General features: G+C 41.3%; 1 protein-coding gene across 2 annotated transcripts in view; it reads left to right on the forward strand.

Annotated features, from left to right (window-relative positions):
• Nucleotides 1-10,864: 10,864 nt before the first annotated feature.
• The window catches only part of SINHCAF (SIN3-HDAC complex associated factor), a 32,141-nt gene continuing 19,274 nt past the window's right edge, over nucleotides 10,865-23,731 (forward strand). Inside the window, exon 1 of one of the 2 annotated variants that reach the window (XM_021690550.2) lies at nucleotides 10,865-10,957. Coding sequence is in view for 1 of the 2 variants with exons in the window: in XM_021690549.2 (XP_021546224.1) it covers nucleotides 11,968-12,013 (46 nt within the window). In the remaining variant the exon portion in view is untranslated. Of the gene's footprint in view, nucleotides 10,958-11,959; nucleotides 12,014-23,731 lie in introns of those variants that run through there. The other variant, XM_021690549.2, reaches the window with a different exon arrangement.

Raw genomic sequence — 23,731 nt, forward strand, 5'->3', positions numbered from 1 at the left:
ACCCTTGTGCACTGTTGGTGAGAACGTAAAATAATGTAATTCCTGTGGATAACAGTATGGTGGTTCCTCAAAAAAATTAAAAATAGAATTACCACATGATCTAGCAATTCTACTTTTGAGTATATAACCCCCCAAAATTGAAAACAGGTTCTTGAAGAGATATTTGTATACCATGTTCACAGCAGCATTATTCACAATTACTAAAGCATGGAAGCAACCCGAATGTCTATTGATAAGCTAAATGTGGTATATAAATACAATGGAATATTATTCAGCCTTCAAAAGGAAGAAAAATTTCACATATTCTACAACATGAATAAACCTTGAGAACATTATGCATGTGAAATAACCAGTCACAAAAAGACAAATACTGTATGATTTCACTTATGTGAGGTAGTTAGAGTAGTCAAAATCATAGAGACAGAAAATAGAATGGTGGTTGCCAAGGGCTGGAGGAGGGGAGAATGGAAAGTTATTTTTTAACGGGTAGAGTTTCAGTTTTACAAGATGAGAAGAGTTAAGGAAATAGATGATAATGATTTGCATAACATTATAAATGTATTTAATATTACTAAGTTGTACACTTAAAATCAAGATGATACATTTTTTATGTCATATGTATTTTACCACAAAAAAAAAAATTGGAAAAAAGAAGTTCACAGATGATTTTCATGCCCTTCAAGGATTGAAACTATTAGATTTAGTTCTCATTGTCATATAGAGAAACAAGGCTGCACATGAGTAACTGAAATAAACTGAAATAAAGCAGAAATTGATGGGTGTCTTAAGATGCACTGACAACATGTTAGAAGGGTTTGAGAGGAGGAAAATACTACTTTCTGTTTGAGAAATCAGCGCGAAGTCCGTAGAGGAGTGCAGGAGAATGAATCTGGGATTCGAACTCAAGAGACCTGGTTTCCTTGCACCTCCACCACTTACTATGATATGGATTAAGCCTCATGACTGCTAAGGCCCGTTTCATTACGTATGAAACAATAAATGAATTTATTATTGTTTCATACATAAATGAGAAGGACTCCTATCTATGTCACAGGATTATCACGAAGATTTTATTTTATTTATTTATTTATTTTAAAGATTTATTTATTTATTTGAGAGAGCGAGAATGAGAGAGAGTACATGAGAGGGGGGAGGGTCAGAGGGAGAAGCAGGCTCCTCGCCGAGCAGGGAGCCCGATGCAGGACTCGATCCTGGGACTCCAGGATCATGACCTGAGCCGAAGGCAGTTGCTTAACCAACTGAGCCAACCAGGCGCCCTATTTATTCATTTATTTGAGAGAGTGAGAGAGAGAGAGAGCACATGAGAGGGGGGAGGGTCAGAGGGAGAAGCAGGCTCCTTGCCGAGCAGGGAGCCCGATGCGGGACTCGATCCCGGGACTCCAGGATCATGACCTGAGCCGAAGGCAGTTGCTTAACCAACTGAGCCAACCAGGCGCCCTATCATGAAGATTTTAAACAATGAAGAGAAGAAATAAAACATGCACACAGAGCAATGCTATATACAGAGCTGGCAATCAAAAAATGGTAATTATGTCTGAACCTGAGCTGGCATTTGAGTCAGGCCTTGAAGCATGGGTAGGATTTAAACTTTCAGAGATGAGGGGAAGGAGAATTCCAGTAAAAAAAAAGAAGAGTGTTTATAGGCGGAATGGTTTTATAGCTGTTTATATGCACACATCATACGAAGTATTTTGGAAGCTTTAGAGCCAAACTGGATATGGATCTAACAGTTACCTCAGTAACTCGTCAAACTGATACAGACACTTTTCTTTTTTGTATTCCTAATGTGCTACATGTGTTTTAATAGGTGTTTTTCTACCTTAAATTTTTTTGTTATAGAAGTAATTGATGCTCAGAAAAGTTCAAAGAGGAAAAAATTATATAAAAATTATTTAAAATAAAAATCACTACTCCCACTTGCTTTCTGATTTCTATCCTCAGAGGTAACTGTGATTAACATTGTGGTATGTCTCCTTGCAATCACTTTTTATGCACATACAAACGTGATATATACATATATGTATATACACTTTCCCCTTATATTCTTTTTTGCTCCTCAAATGAAATTATACTTTACCTACTATTTTAGAAGTTTCTTTTTATCCACATACCTGTGTTTCCTGTATGAATATATCTCAAGGAAAATTCCCAGAAATGGGACAAAACAAAAGGTTTTACATTTCAATAGATAATATTAAACTGGTGTCTTACTTTTTAAAATTTTTTAAATTAAAAAAAATTTTTTTTTAAACTGGTGTCTTAATGGAATGAATACTTTATACTCCCAATAACAGAGGACGAAAATTTTTTTTTCCTACATGGTCATCAACCCTGGATATTATCAAACAAATTTATTTACAGTCAAATCTAGATTAACAAATAATTGATTCATGGGGCACCTGGGTGGCTCAGTCCTTAAGCGTCTGCCTTCAGCTCAGGTCATGATCCCAGGGTCCTGGGATCGAGCCCCGCAACGGGCTCCCTGCTCAGCGGGAAGCCTGCTTCTCCCTCTCCCGCTCCCCCTGCTTGTGTTCCCTCTCTCGCTGTGTCTCTCTCTGTCAAATAAATAAATAAAATCTTTTAAAAAATGGTTGATTTCATTTACATTAAAAATTATTAATAAATTTTTTATTATAAAATTTTAAAAAAGATTTTATTTATTTATCTGAGAGAGAGAGGCAGAGCGAGCACGAGAGAGAGGGAGAGCATGTGAGAGAGAGAGAGAGAGCACCAGAAGGGGGAGAGGCAGAGGGAGAAGGAGAAGCAGATTCCCAGCTGAGCAGGGAGACCCATATGGGGCTTCTCCCTCTCCCTCTGTTCCTCCCTGCCCTGCTCTTTTTCTCTCTCAAATACATAAATAAAATGATAGCAAGAGAGAGCATGAGCAGGGAAGAGAGAGAAGCAGGCACCCCACTGAGCAGGGAACCCAATGCCTTTGCCGGGCTTGATCCCAGGACCCTGGGATCCCAGGACTCTGAGCCAAAGGCAGACACTTAGCCTACTGAGCCACCTAGGTGCCACAATAAATAAAATCTTAAAAAAATTTTTTTTGATATAAATTTTTAATTCCATCCTTTAATTGCAATATTCTTTTTAAGTAATATTTATGACATGCCAAAAAGAGGAAAACGTTTATAAATTTTCTCTTTTGATTATATTATATCAGTTATGATAAAAGTGAACAGGAATACTTGTGATGAGCACTGGGTGTGGTATGTAAGTGATGAATCACAAAATTCTACTACTGAGGGGCGCCTGGGTGGCTCAGTCGTTAAGCATCTGCCTTCAGCTCAGGTCATGATCCCAGGTCCTGGGATCGAGCCCCACATCCGGCTCCCTGCTCTGCGGGAAGCCTGCTTCTCCCTCTCCCACTCCCCCTGCTTGTGTTCCCTCTCTCGCTGTGTCTCTCTGTCAAATAAAATCCTTAAAAAAAAAAAATTCTACCACTGAAACTAATATAACACTACATGTTAACTAACTGGAATTTAAATAAAAACTTAAAAAAGAAAAAAGTTCATAGGGATATGTTTTGTTTATATTCAGTTTTCCAAATCAAGAATTTGGATAAAAAATAATTATTTAAACCTGAAATTCATTCCAGCATGACTGGCAACTCTTCTGATTTGAAGAAATGAGAGAAGGTAAAATTTTAAAGAATGCATTTTTTCAGAAATGATTTTTTTTTTTAAGTGGGCTCCACATGGAGCCCAATGTGTGCTTGAACTCACAACCCTGAGATCAGGATCTGGGCTGAGATCAAGAGTCGCACACTTAACCGACTGAGCCACCCAGATGTCCCCAGCATTGGCTTTTTTTAAAAAAAAATTATTTTTATTTTTAAAAAATATTTTATTTATTTATTTGTCAGAGAGAAAGCACAAGCAGGGGGAGCACAGGCAGAGGGGGAAGCAGGCTCCCCGCTGAGCAAGAAGCCCAACGCAGGGACTCAACCCCAGGACTCTGGGATCACGACCTGAGCCGAAGGCAGACGCTTAACCGACTGAGCCACCCAGGCATCCCAATGGCTTTAAAGATCTTGGCATTCTCTATTCTCTTCCACAAAATCTTATTTTGTAAATTATTAGTTTAAGTGTAAATTATATTATTAGCATTACATTAGCACTTTAGTTGTCAACAAACTGAGTACAAATACCTTCCCCTATTTTCAATACATCCGAGAATGTTTCCTAATTCTATTCCTGTAAAGAAATTTAAATTATGGGGCGCCTGGGTGGCTCAGTCGTCAAGCGTCTGCCTTCGGCTCAGCTCGTGATCCCAGGGTCCTGGGATCGAGCCCCGCATCGGGCTCCCTGCTCCGTGGGAAGCCTGCTTCTCCCTCTCCTGCTCCCCCTGCTTGTGTTCCCTCTCTCGCTGTGTCTCTCTCTGTCAAATAAATAAATAAAATCTTAAAAAAAAAAAAAGAAATTTAAATTATGTTCATATACTAAATTTTGCCTGCTAAGAGGATAGTATGCAGTATGTTTTACTCTCTGATGGTTCCATCTTCTCTAATCACTGCCATAAGTGCAGTATGGTACATTAATTACCTCTGTTTCATCTGCTTTGTATTTCCATTTCTGGAACACTACAGCACTGCTAAATTAACAATATAGCTAGATAAACTATTTTTTTAAGTTTATTTATTTTTTTTAGTAATCTCTGTACCCAACATGGGGCTCGAACTCACAACCCTGAGATCAGGAGTCATATGCTCTCCCCGAGCCAGCCAGGAGCCTTCAGATAAACCATTAATGTTTGTATCATCTAAACTATGGGATTGCATTCTATTTTTTTAAAATTAATGTATAAGAATTTAAATTCTTAAAAATATATATTAAAAAGTTTTTAAAAATAACTATAAGAAAATATTAAATTCTAGATTCCTGAATATTTTATTCCCAAAGCTCGTAGAAATGGCATGTTTCTTTGACATTCTGCACCATGTGTCTGCTTGTTCACTTGTTTATCTGTTGATGATGTCGCATGCTTACCTTCAGGAATGATTTGAATAATTAGAACAGGGATTCTTCCAGGAAGTGGAGTCTATGGAGGGGGGATCAATTTCTTACTGACATTTAGAAAAATAAATTTTCATAGAAGAAAAATATATTGATTAAACCAATTGTAATCCAATCATATAGGGTTTGATTCTGGAATGCTTTTGGCATGTAACTACTTCTGACTCAATGTTCCAAATGCATAGGGCTTAAATCCTGATTTTTCTTGGTCTCCAGCACCTGACACCTACTTTTCCCTGAAACAGGATTCATGTATGACTTTTTTTTTTTTTTAAGATTTTATTTATTTATTTGACAGAGAGAGACACAGCGAGAGAGGGAACACAAGCAGGGGGAGTGGGAGAGGGAGAAGCAGGCTCCTGGCTGAGCAGGGAGCCCGATGCGGGACTCGATCCGAGGACCCTGGGATCGTGACCCGAGCCGAAGGCAGTCGCTCAACCGACTGAGCCACCCAGGCGCCCTCATGTATGACTTTTATTCAATCAAAGACATGAGTCTTCTCCTAGTCATGTCTTTCCCACCACCCAAAGTACCACGGCTAAGAACTTGTTCCTGATGTTGCCACTTCACATTCTCCATCTTAATCCTGCTCTAATAGTTCAACTTCACTTCCTCAAAAATGATTTTTCTCACTTCCAGTTTAGATCAGATTCCCCTTCCATACATGATTAGGCCCATAGTACCTTTTTTTCCCTTTTATTTCTCACAGTTCATAATTACATTTGCGTGGTTATTTGGAATGTCTGTGTCCCACATTCCATGAGAGACTGTTTCTGCATTTCATATCATTTTATTGTCAGAGACTGGCAATTAGTAGAAACTCAGTAAGTATTTGTTGAATGAATGAATGAATGAATGAATGAATGAAGTTCAAGCTCAAATCCCATCCTCTCCAAAGACATTCCTAACCTCTTTAGCCACAGTGATAAATCCCTCTCTTGAACTTGAGGCGCTTATTGATGGTACCACTCATTTATCCCATGGAATCATAGATCCATAGAATTCTATAGGAGTTCAGAGGTAGTAAGCTTTATACTGTAAATAATGTCTGTAATTCATTGAAATAAAATTTTTGCTTTTATTTTTGTGAATACCATCATTAGTGATGGGGAGTTAATCTATGAATTGTTTTGAACAATCTTTGGACTTACTCGTATGTGTCAAGATTTTTCTGATGTTTAGCAGAAATTTACATTCTTGTGATTTTCAAAACAAATTTGGTTCCTAGGCATAAAAGAACAAGCCCATTCGTTTTACTAATGATGGTCCTTCAGATTGTCGAAGATTGCTCTCTTGCACAATCAAAACACAGCCCCTCCTTCAATTACTGCTTTTATGCTGTGGTTTTCAGCTCTTTCATCATCCTTTTACTCTCCTGTGAACTGACTCTAGTTTGTCAATGTCCTATTTATTTATTTATTTATTTATTTATTTATTTATTTATTTGACAGAGAGAGAGAGAGAGAGAGCACAGCAAGGGGAGCGGGAGAGGAAGAAGCAGGCTCCCCCATGATCAGGGTGCCCGATGTGGGGCTCGATCCTAGTACCCTGGGATCATGACCTGAGCCAAAGGCAGACGCTTAACCTACTGAGCCACCAAGGCGCCCCAGTCAATGTCCTTCTTAAAATAAAATTACTTTTGTTACCAGTAATTTTATTTTTTTTAAGGAGCTATTCAAATGTCATAAGATGGTAGTATAAGACTTAAAATTTCTATAAATTTAGAGGTTCCTCTAAGAATAAATTTGTGATGATTCTTTAAATCTTTAAGTTCAAAAATTTGAAAAGCTAACTTTAATTAAGTAATAGATATATTTTTCTGGCAGCTGTCAAACGGTTGTTGGAGGATTGCTTAGATCACATAACCAAATCTATTCCTTATAGTTTATCTGGCTTGCTCTGACCACTTGCTAGTTGAACTTCAAAAGGATTTAAACAAATAAATAACAAAATACCATGCTTGTTTTAGTGTGAGGAAAAAGTTTAGTCCTATGGCTATTACCTGCTAGGAACTAAACCCAATGTTTTGTTTTTTTTTTTCCTAAGATTTTATTTATTTATTTGACAGAAAGAGAGAGAGCGCACAAGCAGGGGGAGTGGCAGGCAGAGGGAGAAGCAGGCTCCCGCTGAGCAGGGAGCCCGACTGGGGACTCCATCCCAGAACTCCCGGATCATGACCTGAGCCCAGGGCAGCCACTCAACCGACTGAGCCACCTAGGCGCCCCTAAACCCAATGTTTAATAATAATAATCAGCTCTTTCCTGGGCTAAACAAAATGTTTTGATGTGGTTGGTACAAGCCTCTAATGAGGGTATTAGCCTTCATTTAAAAACGATCATTAGTTTGAGTTGGCATTACAAACATTACTAAATTGCTGATAATATCCTTCATTACCAGGCAAGAATTGTCCTTTTCAGTCCTCTACATATAATTTATCATTATGCCAAGAATATTATAAGAAATTGTAAAGTAGCTTAATCGTTCAGTCTCAAAAGAAGGCAATGAATGCTACAGAAGAAAAAGTAGCAAATAAAATAGAATTATATAGAAATAAGTTAGAAAACGTAAGGAGGGCTTGAGCTCCTCTACTTCTGAAGTGGTTTTACTATCTGGCACGTAGTTATGATCATTAAATGTTTGCTAAATGAATAAAAATGTTCAAGCACTAGGGATAATTCTACAGTGAGGACAACAAATTATAAGGAAGGTAGTTGGCTTAACCAGAATATCTTGTAATTTATTTTCAATTTCAATTTCAATTTTTACTATTTATTTTTTATTTATTTTTATTTATTTTTTAAAGATTTTGTTTATTCATTTGAGACACAGATACAGAGAGAGAGAGAGAGAGAGCATGAGCGGGGGGGGAGGCAGAGGGAGAGGGAGAAGCGGGCTCCCCGCTGAGCCAGGAGCCCGATGGGGGGCTGGATGCGGGCTCGATCCCAGGACCCTGGGATCATGACCTGAGCTGAAGGCAGACGCGTAACCGACTGAGCCACTCAGGCGCCCCTACTATATTTTTAATTTCAACATTTTTGAGAACTCAGTATGAGTTCAACATAGCACTATAGTCATTAAAAATACTCAAATACTTTAACATTGTGTAATTTAATCTCTTATTAACCAAATTTATATATTATAAAGTACTTTTTTCCCCTTCCTTCCTTCTTTCTTTCTTTCTTTCTTTCTTTCTTTCTTTCTTTCTTTCTTCTTACTTTCTTTTTCTTTCTTCTTTCTTTCTTTCTTTCTTTTTTCTTTCTTTCTTTCCTTCTTTCTTTTCCCTTTCTCCCTTTCTCCCTTTCTCTCTTTCTTTCTATGAAAAATTCACTTGGGATATTTAGGTAATAGTATTTTAAAGTAGCCCATAAATGAGCTATTGGACCTGGATAGAGACAGCCATAACATGTTCAAGCAACAAAATGAACAAAAGAACCTTTGGAATGTATCTGGTTGTTCAGAAATAGGAGGTTCTTTTTTTTTTTTTTTAAGGCTCTAAGAAACTAAAATTCCTTTTTAAGGATTTTGTTGCTACCTTTCCTACAAAAAATTACCCAGATTACTCTACTTTGAGAGCACAGGAAGTCTTGCTATACAATATTAAGTAACTCAGTAGCTCTGAAGCTTACAGGTAGTTTTTTATCTGAATAGTCTATCCTAAATACCGTATGTAATTCCTGAATTTCTTGTACATTTGAACCTATTCCATCCCTGGATTAGAGTATATATTCCTTATATAAACTTTTAAGAGAAAAGGCATTCAAGGTACATTTTTATATTTTATATACATATATAAAATAATATATATAGATATATCCTGTAAGCAATAATTGAAGTTTGAAAAATATTATCACACTTGCAACTTTCATACTTGGAAAAACATATACTAATTTGAAATTATTTTTGGAAGATCTATCATAAGCCAAATAAGTATGTGAGAATCCAGGACAACTTACAAAAATTTTCTTCAAAAAGAAGGTAAGTGTTTATGCTCAGGGTCCAGTTTGTTACCAACGAAAGCCCAGAAACAGCTAGGAAGCCTACTCCACTTTATTTATTATGATAAGGACCATTTGAGCATCATAGGCATCATATTAATCGAGGTGATCACTATAACTTCCAAACTCATTTTAGAGTAAATACAAAAATTCTACACTAAAGTAAAGCTGTTTTGACTTGAGATAAGTCTGATAAATAATTTTGAAAATGTCCATCAATTTATTATTTTGCAAGCAGTTTTTCAATTTTTCTGCTATGCACTGTTTTAGGCACTGAAGTACAAAAATGAACACAATATAAAATTCTTGCCCTAAGGGAGTTCAGATTTTAGTGAGGGGTGTCTTTTTTTTCTCTTTTTCGCAGGTATTTAATATGTAGTTTTCATATACAGTTAGGGAAACAGTATGTTACAGGACCCAAAGAAAAAAAAAGAAGCATTAGTTGAAAGACGTTGGAAGTGGGTTTGTCTTGACTGTACTATGAATTGGTTGTTGAATTAAATTAGCGTTTCAGAAGTATCTATTTAAATCCATATTGCTGACATTACAGTGAAAGCAGTGAAACTTGTCAGCAGATGATTAAGTTTTATGGTTGATGTCCACACTTTTGTAGCTTGGAAACAATATCAAGTTTCTGGGAAAAACATCCTTCCTCTCTCCCCACCCTCCCTCTATCATTTCATCAGGGGCTCAGTCTGTTGGTGTTAGGTGTGTTCTCCAAATAAAGGTGTATCACAATTATTCTTTTTTCATTTTTCACTTAGCATGAGAAGAGTTACTTCAATTTTTCAGTTTTTTTTTTTTCTTTCCTCCTGGGACAGGAAGCTTTTAAATTGTTGGTTTATTATATATTTCATTAGGGAAAGTCTGCACTTGACTGGCTACTTTTCCATTCCCAAGACCACCAGTTACTGGTATTAGTTCTGGGTGAGTGGAACACCCTTTACAAGCAGCTGGAGGAGGGATGCATGTTCCTAGATTACTGACTTTCCACCGACTAGTCTTTTAGGAAAGCTACACTGTTCCCACGGAAATTAACAACCATTCAACTTGAAATCTTAAGGCCAAAGTGGGGGAAAAATTGGATCGTTATGGGCTGGGTTACTGCTTGAGGAGGGCAGGCGGGAGTTAATGAATGGACAGAGTGTCAAAATGGGACTTTATTAAACGTCTCATTAAAACTGCAGGAAAAACGAACCTCTCCTGGTCCCAGAGGACTAAAAAAAAAAAAGCTTCAAAAACCCAACTTCAAACAAAATTTAGGAAATATAGGAGGCATAAATTCAGTCTGGTTGCTTGGAAGACCACCTCCCCTGTCGCCTCCAGCCTGAAAGTGGGCACAAGTGTGACAATTTTGCAAAAACAGTTTCCAAAACTATTTTTCAACGAGAAACGGTGCGTCCCAAGAACTTCAGGGTGTTTCGAAAGCACGACACGCAGCCAAACGTTCTCCCTCCACCGCTAACCTTTCCGCCTTTCCCAGCCCGCCACTCCCCCTCCACCGCAGCCTCCAGCCAGGGGGCGTTTGTTTACGTGACGTCAGCCGTAGTAAGCAGTCCCCGCCCCCGTTTCCCTCTGGCCGCCTCGTTTCCCGCGCCGCGGCGCTTCTCCCCTTAAAAGGACAATAGAGGCCCCGGGAGCGCGCACGGCCGCCGGGCCTTCTCCCCTCCCAGCCCTCTACGCGCGCGCGCCCGTATGCAAATAAGTTCGATTCAGGAGAATTTTGTACCGGGAGACGCGCGTGCGCAGAGGGAAAGCGGAATCTACACCTTCCCGGCCAGCGGTAGCAACTGCAGAACTGCAGGAGACAATCTTTCTAGACAAGGCAGTTGAGGAGGAGGGAGCGATTGGAGGGGGGGTTGGCTTGGCGTGCACTCCGCACCTCGGGAACGTTATTGCGTGTGGAACGGCTGTCTTTGGAAGGTGAGTGACTCTAACCATTACTCTGGTGCAAAACTGTCTCATAAGGCTTTGATTTCAGAGTGTTTTTTTTTTTTCCCTCTTTTCACCTCCCCCACCTCCCCCAGTCCTTCCACACACACACACACACACACACACGCACAGGAAGTTTTGTCTTGGAGATGGTATTGCTGGGAGCAATGTTCTCGTGATCTTCAAACCCCGGGTTCTTTTGTATACACATGTTTAGTGTGTCTTTTTAATTGGGGAGGGTACTGGAGGCAAACCGAAAGTCTTGGGGTGGGGGAAGTGAGTGGAGGCTGCAAACGAGTGAGGAGTCGCCGGAGTTGAGGGATCCACGTTGAAGGTGACAATGACTTTTCTCAGCCGTAGTGTTCTCTGGCGGAAAGGAGCTCGGTGGCTGGAAGGCCCGAGAGAAAAACGACTTGCTGCCAATTGCGGAGGGGCCCCGGGCTGGTGCATCCGCGTGGGCGCGCGCCCCGGGAGTGGTCGGGCGCCGTGGTTGAACCTCGTGGTTTAGTTTCATTGCAGCCCCCCCGCGCGTGTTTGAGAAGGGTGGACAATAAACGCCATTCGCTCGGAAACTTAAGTTGCCGTCTACTTATGAGCTGGCGGGCGTGAGGGGGTTTTAAATCGGCCATTTGGGTCAGCGCCGGGGTGGCCGGGGTGCACGCGGCGTGGCGTTGTTTGCCGAACTCCGGAGGGATGCGGATGCGACAATGAGAGCCAACACGCGGCAGCTCCGAAGCAGCCCGGCTCCCAACGCCTCTTCCCCCCCGGACCGCGCCCAGGCAGCGCGGGGGGGGGCGATGTGTCTGTGGAGCCTCAAGTTTTGTTCGCAATTTATTCACCTGTAGCGTAGATGTGGGCGCCACGGCGGGGGCTTTCTGGGGTAACCGTGTGCGGCTTAAGATGGCCAGTCAGAGCCAAGTTGACTTGGGGATGGAGGCAGCGGCGTTGTCTGCGCCGAAGGAGTGAAAGAACTCTTGAGGGCACAGCTTTTTGTGCTGAATATGACAGACCACGTGCTTGGGGCTGCGACCCTGGTTTTCGCCGGAGGTCTGTGTGAGTGTCCGGCTCCGGGCCGGCAGTGAGATGCGGGTGGTGTTGGGGCCGGCCGGCCGGCCGGCAGGACAATGTGATTTGCTGATGATGGCGTCTTGCCAGTTTAAAAAGCAGAGTGAAAGTCGCCAACTCTCCGCTGGTGCGGGGCGGGTAATCGGGCGTTTCTCATCAAGGACACTGAAAAACTTTGATTAAATGGGCTTGCTGCTGAGGGGAGGAAGGGGGGACAGGCTCCGGGCTTTCGGGGCGCGGGGCCCGGACCCTTCCCCGGGGTGATCGTCAAGTGTCTCGCCTCCGAGAAACAATCCGACATCCCTGATGCTGCACGTAGGCAGCGCCCGGCTGGACAGAAAACAAAGAGCTGCATGTGCCCGTGCGGGCCCCGCCGGCGCTCGGGGCGGCCGCGGGGCGGAGGGCCGTGCGGGCCCGGGCCCCCGAACTTCGGGCGAGTTTCGAGAGGGGCTTTTGTTCCTCAGCCCCTCGCGGGGAAACTTTGGCGGCGCTGCTGGTGTGAGGTGCCATGCTGGTGCGCGGGGAGGCGGCGTGCTCCGCGCTCCGGGCGGGCAGGGAGGCGGCGGTCTCGGGGCCCCGGCGCTTCAGTACGGGCGCCGAGTGCCGCGACGGCCGAGGGGCCGGGAGAGCGTGGCCCCGAGTTCTTGGCCCGTTACCCGTGGCCCGGAGCCTGTGTTTGGGAGGTCTGTGGATTTGCCTTTGAAGTCGAACTGTTGCCATGTTTGAATTACGTCAGGGCAAAGCCATGAGGAGGAACAAGCCCCGGCAGCGCGGCGTGCGGGAGGCGCGGCCTGCGGGAGGCGCCGGGCGGGCGGGCGTGCGCGGGGGCCCGTTGTTCCGGCGCAGGTGAGGGAGGAGGCGGTGAGGGACGCGGGTCACCTCCTGCCGCCCTCGTCCGGGCGAGCAGCTTTCCGCAGGAACTTTCCGACCCAAGTTGTTCTATTTACCAACAAACCCACCGGGGAGCGTTTCTATTTGCTGCGGTGGTGCCTCTCTCTCGGCCGTCACCGCGTGCCGGGGTGGGGGGGGAGCGCGTTTGGGGGGGGGCCGGAGGGCCGCGGGAGGACTGGGGAGGCATCTTGCTGCTTTCTGGGAAGCCGGTGCGTGCGGCGAGCACCCCCAACCCCCCGCAGTCGAGCCGTGGCCCGCACGTTAAGGGGACCCAGCCCCGACGACACCCGAAAAAACCACCGTGGGGAAGTTTCGGGGCTCCCCGTTGTCCTACAAAGGGAAGTGAGGACTGTAGCTGAATTGTGCGTGCTGCCGTTTTCTTTGTGTGTTTACGTGTGGGAGGGGGATCCGGGAGGGGCGAGGTTTGTTTTGGTTGCGGGTGGGGTTGGTTTCTTGGGGTGGCAGGGCGGTGCAGTTTGTTCTGGTAACTAGACCCAGTAGGTTTCTTTGTTTTTATTTTCTCTGTCTAACCTGGGGTAACTACAGGCGCTGGGAAGACTAGGAATTACTGATTAGACCAATACGGAGCCTGTGTGAGGCAGTTTTACCCCAGCAGTACTCCCCCAGTCCCCACGCCTCACGTTGTCGTAAGGAGGTTGAAAAAACTTTTCTTCTTCTTTTTCTTTTAAAAATTAAAAATATGAATTTGACCTTGTCATTAAAAGTACACTGAAAGCACCTGTTTTTGAACTGGAGTTTGCCAGACTTGAAAAGCCTTTTAATAATGTGGGTCGCAAAACCGAACATGTTTATTTAGTTGCTCAATCTAAAGTCTGGGAGTTTGTTTCTGGTGGAGTTGGAGAAAAGCCTGATGGCATTTAAAGTATTTATATAACCATTTGGGGAAGGGGAAAATCTCTCTTAGGCCTAAAGGTATGCCTGGCTCAATGTTTGGTGATTGTTCACTGCGTTATCTTAGGATGACCTTGAAGAAGCTAGCTCGTAGGGAGTTGGGCCTTTCTTGGAGATTTTATATGGGGCTTGGGGAGGAAGCTAATCAGGGGGATGACAGGGTAAAAGCCTATACTATCCCTGCTAGCTGCTTCCTAGTTCCTGTGAACTGGGGTTGACCTTCTGGTTACCCCTCTTAGATTTTTTTCAAGCCAACTTTTTTTTTTTTTTTTTTTTTAGTGTGGCCCCAGGCATAGCTCAAAAATTATGCTGGTTTGACACATGGATGCTTCTTTGGTATTTGGGGTTTGCTTGCAGTCTAGACAGCCGATAAGCAGCACCGTATCTGCTGCTTCTTTCCTGATTTCTCCTGCGTTTGGATCATGTTTAAGGGTTAGAATCTAAAAGTGGTCGTTACCAAAAAATAATATCCTTAGATGCCACGCCCAAACAACAACAAAAAACCTCTACAAATTGTGCTTTTCATTGTTCTGTTATTAAATAGACATGTTTCTCCCAAGTTTTGGTTGACCAAAGTACAAATACTTAAAGGCAGCCAATACTAGTAACAGTACATTTCTCAAGCGGGTAGAAGGAACATGTCAAGAAAATGAAAAAGTTTGTATTTAATAACTTTATGAATTTCTTTTGTGCAGTTATTTCTCTGGGTTATTTAAGAAGCATAAGAGATGCTTTAAGTACACTAAGATTCTTTGATTTGTTTTTCTGAATTAGTATTTTATATCTGGGATACAGCTAGAATTTCAGGGTTCTGGGAGATTTCAAATACAAGAGCTTAATAGTTTTTACTTTACATATAACATGATATGTGCAAGGGAGATTTGATTTATCAAGGTGAATGAATGGAGAGTGGGAAAGACTGACAGACAAGGTCTGCCACCTTTCTTTTCGTTACTTTTTTTTTTTTTTAAAGATTTTATTTATTTATTTGAGAGAGAGAGAGAGCACATGAGAGGGAAGAGGGCAGAGGGAGAAGCAGACCCCCCGCCGAGCAGGGAGCCTGATGCGGGACTCGATCCAGGGACTCCAGGATCATGACCTGAGCCGAAGGCAGCCGCCCAACCAACTGAGCCACCCAGGCGCCCTTGCGTTACTTTTTGAGGGAGTTTGGACATGAAAAGTTCAATAGGTAGCGCGTTCTGGAACTTTGGTGGGCAGCAGGCCTGGGTAGTGTGCAGGGTAGTGTGTAGTAGCTGTACTAGGCAGCAGTGTACTGCTGTTGCGCAGTGTTCTTAACTCTACAGGTCTGGAACCTGGATGGTCAATTTATTTTCCCAGTTGTAATCAGGCCCTGGAAAAACCTGGCTCGTGGGGCTCAGACTCCAGCAGAAAAGCAATTTGAGAATGATTTTCCATGTAAAATAAGTTTTTCACTGGTGAAAGCTTAAGCTTGCTTGAAATCTAAACCAACTGCATAAGCTGTTAGGACAAATTAATTTACCATGCTAACACATAGTAGGTTGCTTTAAAAATACGACCATTTATTTATTTATTTATACTTAAAGGGAATATAATTGGCTGAGAAAGAAGGGAACCCATTTGTTGATGCACTAGTTAGTTGTTCGGAAGTGGGTTAAAATGCCTAGGTTTCAAAGCTGTGATCATGTTAAATAAGTCACTTTGTGGTCCAGTTTTCTCCTCTGCAAAATAGTAATAATAATACCTACTTCACAAAGCTGTAAATAGTTAAGCAAGTAATGTACTTGGTAAATACTGGCTGTTCTCACAACTTTGGGAAGTGGACATTTTACAGGAGACAAAACTGAGGCCTGGGGCCAGTAACATTGCTGGAGGAAATAATTCAGTAAATGTTGAGTGGAAAGAATGAGTGTCTTTGGCCCTCTCCCCCACCTTCAGAAACTGGTTCTGGGAAGACATTGTCTTCTACACCAGGTTGCCTGTCCAGTTCTGATTGAACCATTTTATATCAAAAACTTGTGGAAATCAAGAAAATGCCATTTTCTTTCTTCCTGATTTCTCTTGTCCACAAGAGTCCTGGATTTCCCACACTTAGTTTTGACTCTGGAAGGTTATAAATGAAAACATTTCATTGTCTTTGGCTCTTCAGTTTCTTTTTTATTTATTTATTTTTTAAAGATTTTATTTGAGAGAGAGGTAGAGAGAGAGCACAAGTAGGCAGAGAGGCAGGGAGAGGGAGAAGCAGGCTCCCCGCTGAGCAGGGAGCCCGACGTGGGGCTCGATCCCAGGACCCTGGGATCATGACCTGAGCCACCCAGGCGCCCCCAGTTTCTCTCTTAATTGAGTCTATAACTAAGGTTTTCTGTATTATGGAAATGATCTGGAAATGCATCTAGTCCAAGAGAAGGCAGTTTGTTTTCAAGGAAGGTTTTCTTTTTGTACCAGAAATATGAGAGTTGCAATTGAACTAAAATAATTCATTGCTAGCTTTTTATTGAGTTGTTTCCACCTATTATAAGTTTGATCTGTCTTAATGTAATTTTAATTTGGTTCATGTTAATGTATGCTGAGTTTAAATAGCTCTCATTTTGAGGTTTCATTTTGTTCCGCACTATTCTCCTAATCTTTCCTTCCTCCCCACATGCCTGCTTCACATAAGAAATATTTTTCTACTGATTGTTATGAAAGCATTGAATTATTTACTATTAATCTTCTCTAATTAAAGTAATTCACTTGGTTTACATTCCCTGGAAATCTTTGAACCTCACAATTTTTTTTTCTGCAGAAGTCTATAGACAGTGTTAAAAATGACTCCATTCAAAATATCAGTTTTTTAATACACCTTTTTATTGTGGACGCCATTTCCCATCTGTGCCCTTAAGTATACCGTTCAGATCTGTTTTGCCTATCCCACTCTTCAGGTGTTCGCAAATTCTTCGTGTATCTGTGTACCATATACAGGCAGCACCTGGTTGTAATATAAGACTTAGTTCCTGCCCTGCAACAGTTTACCATTGAGAGGAGAAGATAATATAGCAAACAAGTATGTAAAAATCCTATGTTAGGTATTATAATACAGGTATAGACAGCTTTTGTTTAAAAAAAAAAAATATATATATATATATATAATTTCCTGAGTTAAGGCGATGGAGGTGAAACCATCCCAGACAGAGATAACAACCTGAGTAGAGATGTGGCTAGTTATTGAAGTTGGTTTGACACTCCTGGAATATCAGGATTCCAAGTTGGGAGCAGCTGGTAGGCAGGACCAGATCCTGAAAAGCTTTGCATTTCTTGCCAGGGAGCTTAGATATTATCCTAAAGCCCGTCTTAATAACTTGGAAGAGATGATTAATGTTTGAGCTTTAGGAAGGGACCACCTGTTTGAAGGTTCTGAGGAAGTCAGTTATGAGGCTCCAGCACCATAATGAGGAACAAATGGGCAGTGGGCACAGAAGGGACATGAACCAGAGAAGTGAAGGAAGAAGTAGAATCTTTAAGGACTTCATAGTAGAAACATGTTGGGAGCCATGCAGAGGATGAGAAAGGAGAGCCCAGTTGACTTCCAGATTTTTTGTGTGACTTTATAGGTCATAACTAAGGTGAACACCAGAAGAGCATGTCTGGAAGAGAAGATTATAGAATTAATTTAGAGTATTTAAAGGTTAGGACGTGCCAGTCTTTGTGTTGATGCTTTAATAGGTACTATTCAGAAATGGAAGGGTCAGAGAGCTTAAGAAAATTTTCTGAGGTTTGGGTCAGACCAGGTATATGCTACCATGTCCCGTTTCTTAACATTTTTCATAAGTTTGGAAACACGATAGCTTCACAGAAAAGAATATGGTCCAATTTCATGACCTTAAAATCTCCCTGAAAAGACCAAGTTCCTCTTTTCCCACAAACCTGGGCTTAAAAGAAAACCTTCAGAAATCAGGATTCTATCCTCAGTTTAATTTGTTGGACATGTCCTGGGATAGATTGAGCTTATATTTCTATAATGTGCAACTCATTTTTTTTTTTTAAAGATTTTGTTTATTTATTTGACAGAGAGAGACACAGAGAGAGGGAACATAAGCAGGTGGAGTGGGAGAGGGAGAAGCAGGCTTCCGGCCGAGCAACGAGCCCGATGTAGGTCTCCATCCCAGGACCCTGGGATCATGACCCGAGCCGAAGGCAGACGCTTAAGGACTGAGCCACCCAGGCGCCCCTATAATGTGCAAGTCTTATAAATTCAAGGAAATAGATGGTATACAGACACTGGTATTTTCATACCCTTGCTTCACAGCATCCCTGGAAAGTAGAAGTGAGATTTCACCCTAATATTGCAGAGGGGCAAATAAAATTAGAAGTGACTTCCTATTCAGTTATAAAGACAAAAGCAGAAATAGACTCCAGCTTGACTCATTACAGTGCTTTTTTCACCAGACTCAACAGTAGTTACATTTCTTAAATGATAATAATCATCCCTGAGAAGCAGTCCCCAACCTTTACAATTTTCTCATCCATTGGAATCACTCCTAATCTAGAATTGGGATACCCCGTGTTTTTTCACACTATTAAAAAAATGGGAGGGGTGCCTGGGTGGCTCTGTCGTTAAGCGTCTGCCTTCGGCTCAGGTCATGATCCCAAGGTCCTGGGATCGAGCCCCGCATCAGGCTTCCTGCTCCGCAGGAAGCCTGCTTCTCCCTCTCCTACTCCCCCTGCTTGTGTTCCCTCTCTGGCTGTCTTTCTCTCTGTCAAATAAATAAAAACTTTAAAAAAAAAAAAAATGGGAGGACCTAGTATTTTTTTTTACACTATCTAAAACTCAGAGACCTGGATTTTTTTGATTTTTATTTTTAACTTATGCTATTTCAGTTGAAGACTTTATTTCTGAGTTTGACCTCTTTCCTGTAGGATGAGTTCTAGGTTCTTCTGCTAAGTGTGGATTCCATAGGCAGCCATAATAAATACTTAACCATATAAATTCTCAGAGACTGGGTGCATGTGTGAAGAAGCCAATGGCAAACAAGTGGGGTCCACAACCCTTTCTCAGTTTTCCTCCAGGCAAGTTAAAATTTGTCCCTTAAAAGTGAATAAGTAAATTCAGAACTTTTGATGTTGGGATATGGATTGGTATCAAGGAGGTAAGGGAATAATCACGTTCAGTTGCTCCATGGCTTTCCTTAATTGCTGATGAAACAGGGCTCGTTGTGAGGGAACATTGCAGCCAAGTGGCCTAGCAGCATCAGAACACAAAACACACTTAGTCCTATTTGACTCCGTGAAGTGTTGCTCCAGTTACACTGTTAGTGTTTACTGGATCCTGTACTTACAGGTGATTGAAGATAGCATACCACTGACTAAAAATGGTGTCGAGGGTGACATTAACAATTACAGCAACTAAAGGTTGCTCATAACTTTTGATCACGGGTGTTTTTCAGTGTTTATCTCTCTTCCTTTCCCATCATCCTGTCATTTAAGAAATGCCATCTCCTTCACTTCAAAGTTGTCTTTGGTTGCTTGATTTCTTTTGTCTTTGTTCACCGCTGCTTCCTTCCCACTTTACAAATCTTTTGCTTGTCTCTTCTCTGCAGCTTCCTTCCCATTCTGCTCCATGTCTGTTCTGTACTCTCTCTGCTGTGGAGCATATTTCCTAATGTGTATCTCTCCATCTTGTGTCTTTGAGGAAGTTTGTTTAAGCTCTCTGGGCTCTTTCAGATCCCTCTTTAGTTAAGTCAAGGTGTGCGATGATAACTAAGGTTTTGGGGCGTGGTGCTAGAAAGAGGAAAGTGAAAGTAAGCTGCTTTCATTCTTGCTCCCCTCAGAGGCAACCACTACTTATTAGTTTTTAAAAACCTATTTTTTTTTTTAAAGATTTTATTTATTTATTTGACAGAGAGAGACACAGCCAGAGAGGGAACACAAGCAGGGGGAGTGGGAGAGGGAGAAGCAGGCTCCCGGCAGAGCAGGGAGCCCGATGTGGGGCTCCACATCCCAGGACACTGGGATCAGGACCTGAGCCGAAGGCAGACACTTAACGACTGAGCCACCCAGGTGCCTCGAAGACATCATAATTTAACCAGTCTAAGAATCCGTGGACATTTAGGATGCTTCCAGTATCTTGTGTATTTTTTTTTTTTTCTTTAAGGTCTGTGTCAGTTAGTTTTTAAGAAAAAGTGATGATTAGAAGCTGTAGGATTTTGGTCTATTGAAAATGAAAAACACTTTAGGAATACTTTTTTGGGAGGTTGCACTTGTAAATGTGTTAATCAGAATTTCATTTCCCTAAGTGGCATGGACAAATTGTGACATTAACTATAAAGTTGATTTCTCACCCTTGGCATTCATAACTTCTCTTTCAGTTTTCTTCTATCCAGTCCATTCAGTGGCATTTTGAGTTTTGAAAGGTATTTTTGAAAATAAAAAAACCCTTTACTTCCTGAAAGGAATCTAGAAAGTGGAATTGGGGAAGTTGTATTTAGGAGGAACTGTTGGTGTCCTTCAAAGTGTACCAAAAAAGGTGAGCCAATTAGATGTTGTATTTATCATAAGAAGATAAATCTCTGTTTTTCTAAATGTTAAATTAATACCCTTGTAAGATAAAAGACAAGAATACTCTGTAGAATTAAGTTTTTCACCTCACTGTCTCCAATTCCATATTAAAAAGGGTACTAAAAGCTTTAAAATTTGCATTTCACTATTCTTCATACTGTTTCCTGATTAAAGTCAAGTTTAAAATTAGTATTGTTAAAAGACCCTCTTTAAGGCTAGAATTATTTATCAGAAAACTTCTTAAATAGCATCCCTTCAGTATTAACTATTGCTGTGAAGATTCCTTTTCTTTCCCATTTATATTGTGTTGCACTCAGTATACTTACCATCTGCATGTTGAATTAAGTGTAAAATAGATACCATCGCTGCTCTTTGGCTTCGTAATCTCATTAGATTAGATTAGAATTGGCCCTTTTGATGGGGCTCCGGGCTGGTTCAGTCAGTCAGTAGAGCATTGGACTCTTGATCTTAGGGTTGAGTTTGAGCCCCACATAGGGCATAGAGATTACTTGATACATAAATAAAGAATAGAATTGGTCCTTTTGTATCTTTGATACACAGCGTTGACCCCACTCTTTCCTTGTGTTAAGGAAATGCTAAGGTTGCATTCCCCATCCTTTAATTAATTTGATCATTAGATCTTATATGAAGTGTGCAGCTTTAAAGTGGGAAAAAAAAACCCCAGGAAATTAATCAGATGTTTAGAATTAATTGTTGCATTTTTTTAAAATTCACTTTTTGTTGTCTATATATGATATTTTGCCCATATAATTACAGTTACTTCTCTTACGGTTTTTGCTGACTTAACTATTAACTTTAATCTTTTTAACTTTGGGAGATTGGATTAAGTTGGACAGAACAGTAAAAATTTGTGGCTATTTGGCTGACAGCAGCCAAAGAAATGTTAATGAAAGTGCCTTATAAAACATGAAATGCTATATAAACAGCAACTTTTTAAAAGAAATAACTTGTTAAAAAAGTTTGATCACATTTATTGAGTACTTACTAAGTGACGGGGATTATTCTAGATGCTGAGGTTACAAAGATGTATAAAGACAGGAAAATTCCTAACCCAGTCTGTTTTCATTTTTATTTTTATTATTTTTTAAAGATTTTATTTATTTGAGACAGAGCATGAGCAGGGGAAGAGGCACAGGGAGAGGGAAAAGCAGGCCCCCCGCTGAGCCAGGAGCCCAATGCGGGGCTCAATCCCGGGACCCTGGGATCATGACCTGAGCCAAAGGCAGATGCTTAACATCTGAGCCACCCAGTGCTCCTGTTTTCATTTTTAAAAACAATCTTTTTGAGATATAATTCACACACCATAAAATTCACTCTTTTAAAGGGTACAATTCAGTGGTTTTTAGTATATTTACAGAGTTTTGCAACCATCACCACTTTTCTAATTTTAGAAGATAAATGGCAGTTTTTAATAAGCATTTTAAGTCTTTCCTGATTTTTGGCTTTATCTCAAAGCTTAATTTTCTTCTTTCCCCACACACTTAAGAGCAAGATTGTATGGTGCCCATTCTCTTCTGTAATTATTCATCAATTAGGAAGCAGATGGTATTAGCTTCCGTCTGTGAAAACGGTGCTGAATGATGTGACTCCTGTGAGAATAGATGCAAAAGTCACAAATAGTTTAATAGCTTACAGTGCCTTTGAACAAATAAAATTGTTCTGGAGGAATCGTTCAATATTGCACAAATGTGGGACTAGGAAAGAAGTATTCCAAGGAACTACCAGGTTTGTTGAAATAACAGAAATTCCAGGTTTAAAATCTAGTTGTGTCACACCCACCTACCACCTTCTCAAATATAAAAAGTAAGTTGGTTTTAGAGCCATTTTGTGTCCTTTTCCTCCAGACAGTGGGTAGGTTTTTTAGGGTTGTTTTTGTTTTGTTTTGTTTTTTTAAACATTAGCGGGTCTGTAGATTCTGTGAAAATACTTTCCTTAATTTCTGGGCTCTCCAAAGCTCAAAATGGTTAAAACACCAACCACTGCTTAACTGGGTTGCTGTAAACAAAGCCCAAAATGAAACCCCTGTGTATTTGCTGCAGATTCCCAGGTGCCTCTCAAATGCAGGAATAAGCTCAGAAAAGGTTTAATAGGTTTTAAGTGATCCATTAAAAGGTTCATACACTACTTGTGTGTTGCATCAGGTGAGTGCCTTGTCCCTTACTGCATTTAGCACTGCCTAGAAGAGCGTGGACCCTAGGATTTACTCCCTCTCAGACATTGAAGCAGAATTATATCAGGACGAACATTAGAGGTCTCAGAGCTGCATAAAGGATTGTCAGTCAGAAGATATCAGGCGATTTCCCCTGATATCTAAAAAAATATTACTCAATCTGAAGACTGGGATGTCTTGTGGGGACTGTTGGGTAAGTTTTGTGGAGATCCCCACCAACAAAAAAATCATATTGAAGATGAACACTTGATTCACAATAGCTGCTTATAAAACGGAAGGCCTCAGTATTTAGCTGTAACCCTAGCATTCCTTAAAAGCTTGCTAGTGTAATAACTGGCACAAACTCTGTTTCTTGGTCAAATCCAGCCTCATTGAAGATAGTTCCTATCTCGGAGATGACCCGAATGCTGTATGGTTTTGATGGTATGTTTATTTGTGGAGAGGGAAGGGGATTGTAAGTGGAGAGATAGGAATCTATCTGTTGTAATAGGATTTGGTCTGTGTATTAATGGAATGAACTGGCCTTTCTTGCTGTACTTCCTTTGTCCTTGCTGAGAAGGGAGGCTGAAGTTTCCTAGAGCTATTGATGAAGCTGGCGACTGTAAGAGGAAGTGTGGACTTTTGACCTTGATGGTAGTAATGGAGAATGTTAGGGGAGTTTGGAGAGCCCACAGGTTAGTTGTGAGGACTGGAAAGAGTAACATTTTTGCCTCAAAACAGGAATACACAGTCATTTTCTTTAGGACACTTTTTTCTTTTCTAAGATTTTATTTATTTGACAGAGCAAGAGAGCACAAGCAGGGGGAGAAGGAGAAGCAGGCTCCCCATTGAGCAGGGAGCCCAATGCTGAAATCAATCCCAGGACCCTGGGATCATGAACCCCCAGACGCTTAACCAACTGAGCCACCCAGACACCCCAGGATATTTTCATTTATCGTTTGGGTTTGTTTGGGAGAAACTCTATCTCATTTCACAGGCCTTACTTACTATACCTCTTCCTACTATATAGAGTATCTTCCTCATTTTTTTCTCTCAAAAAAATCAAATTCCTGAGTGCTCCATTTAACAAAAATAATCAACTAGGAATATTTTGTTTTCTTGTTTCAACAATTCTTAAATTGAAATAACTGTTTAGGCTTAATTATTGAAATGCATCAGTGGCCTTCTGCCCCGCCCCATCTCCCTTCTTTGCC

This window comes from Neomonachus schauinslandi, chromosome 5, assembly GCF_002201575.2.
Source record: "Neomonachus schauinslandi chromosome 5, ASM220157v2, whole genome shotgun sequence".
NCBI lineage: Eukaryota > Metazoa > Chordata > Mammalia > Carnivora > Phocidae > Neomonachus > Neomonachus schauinslandi.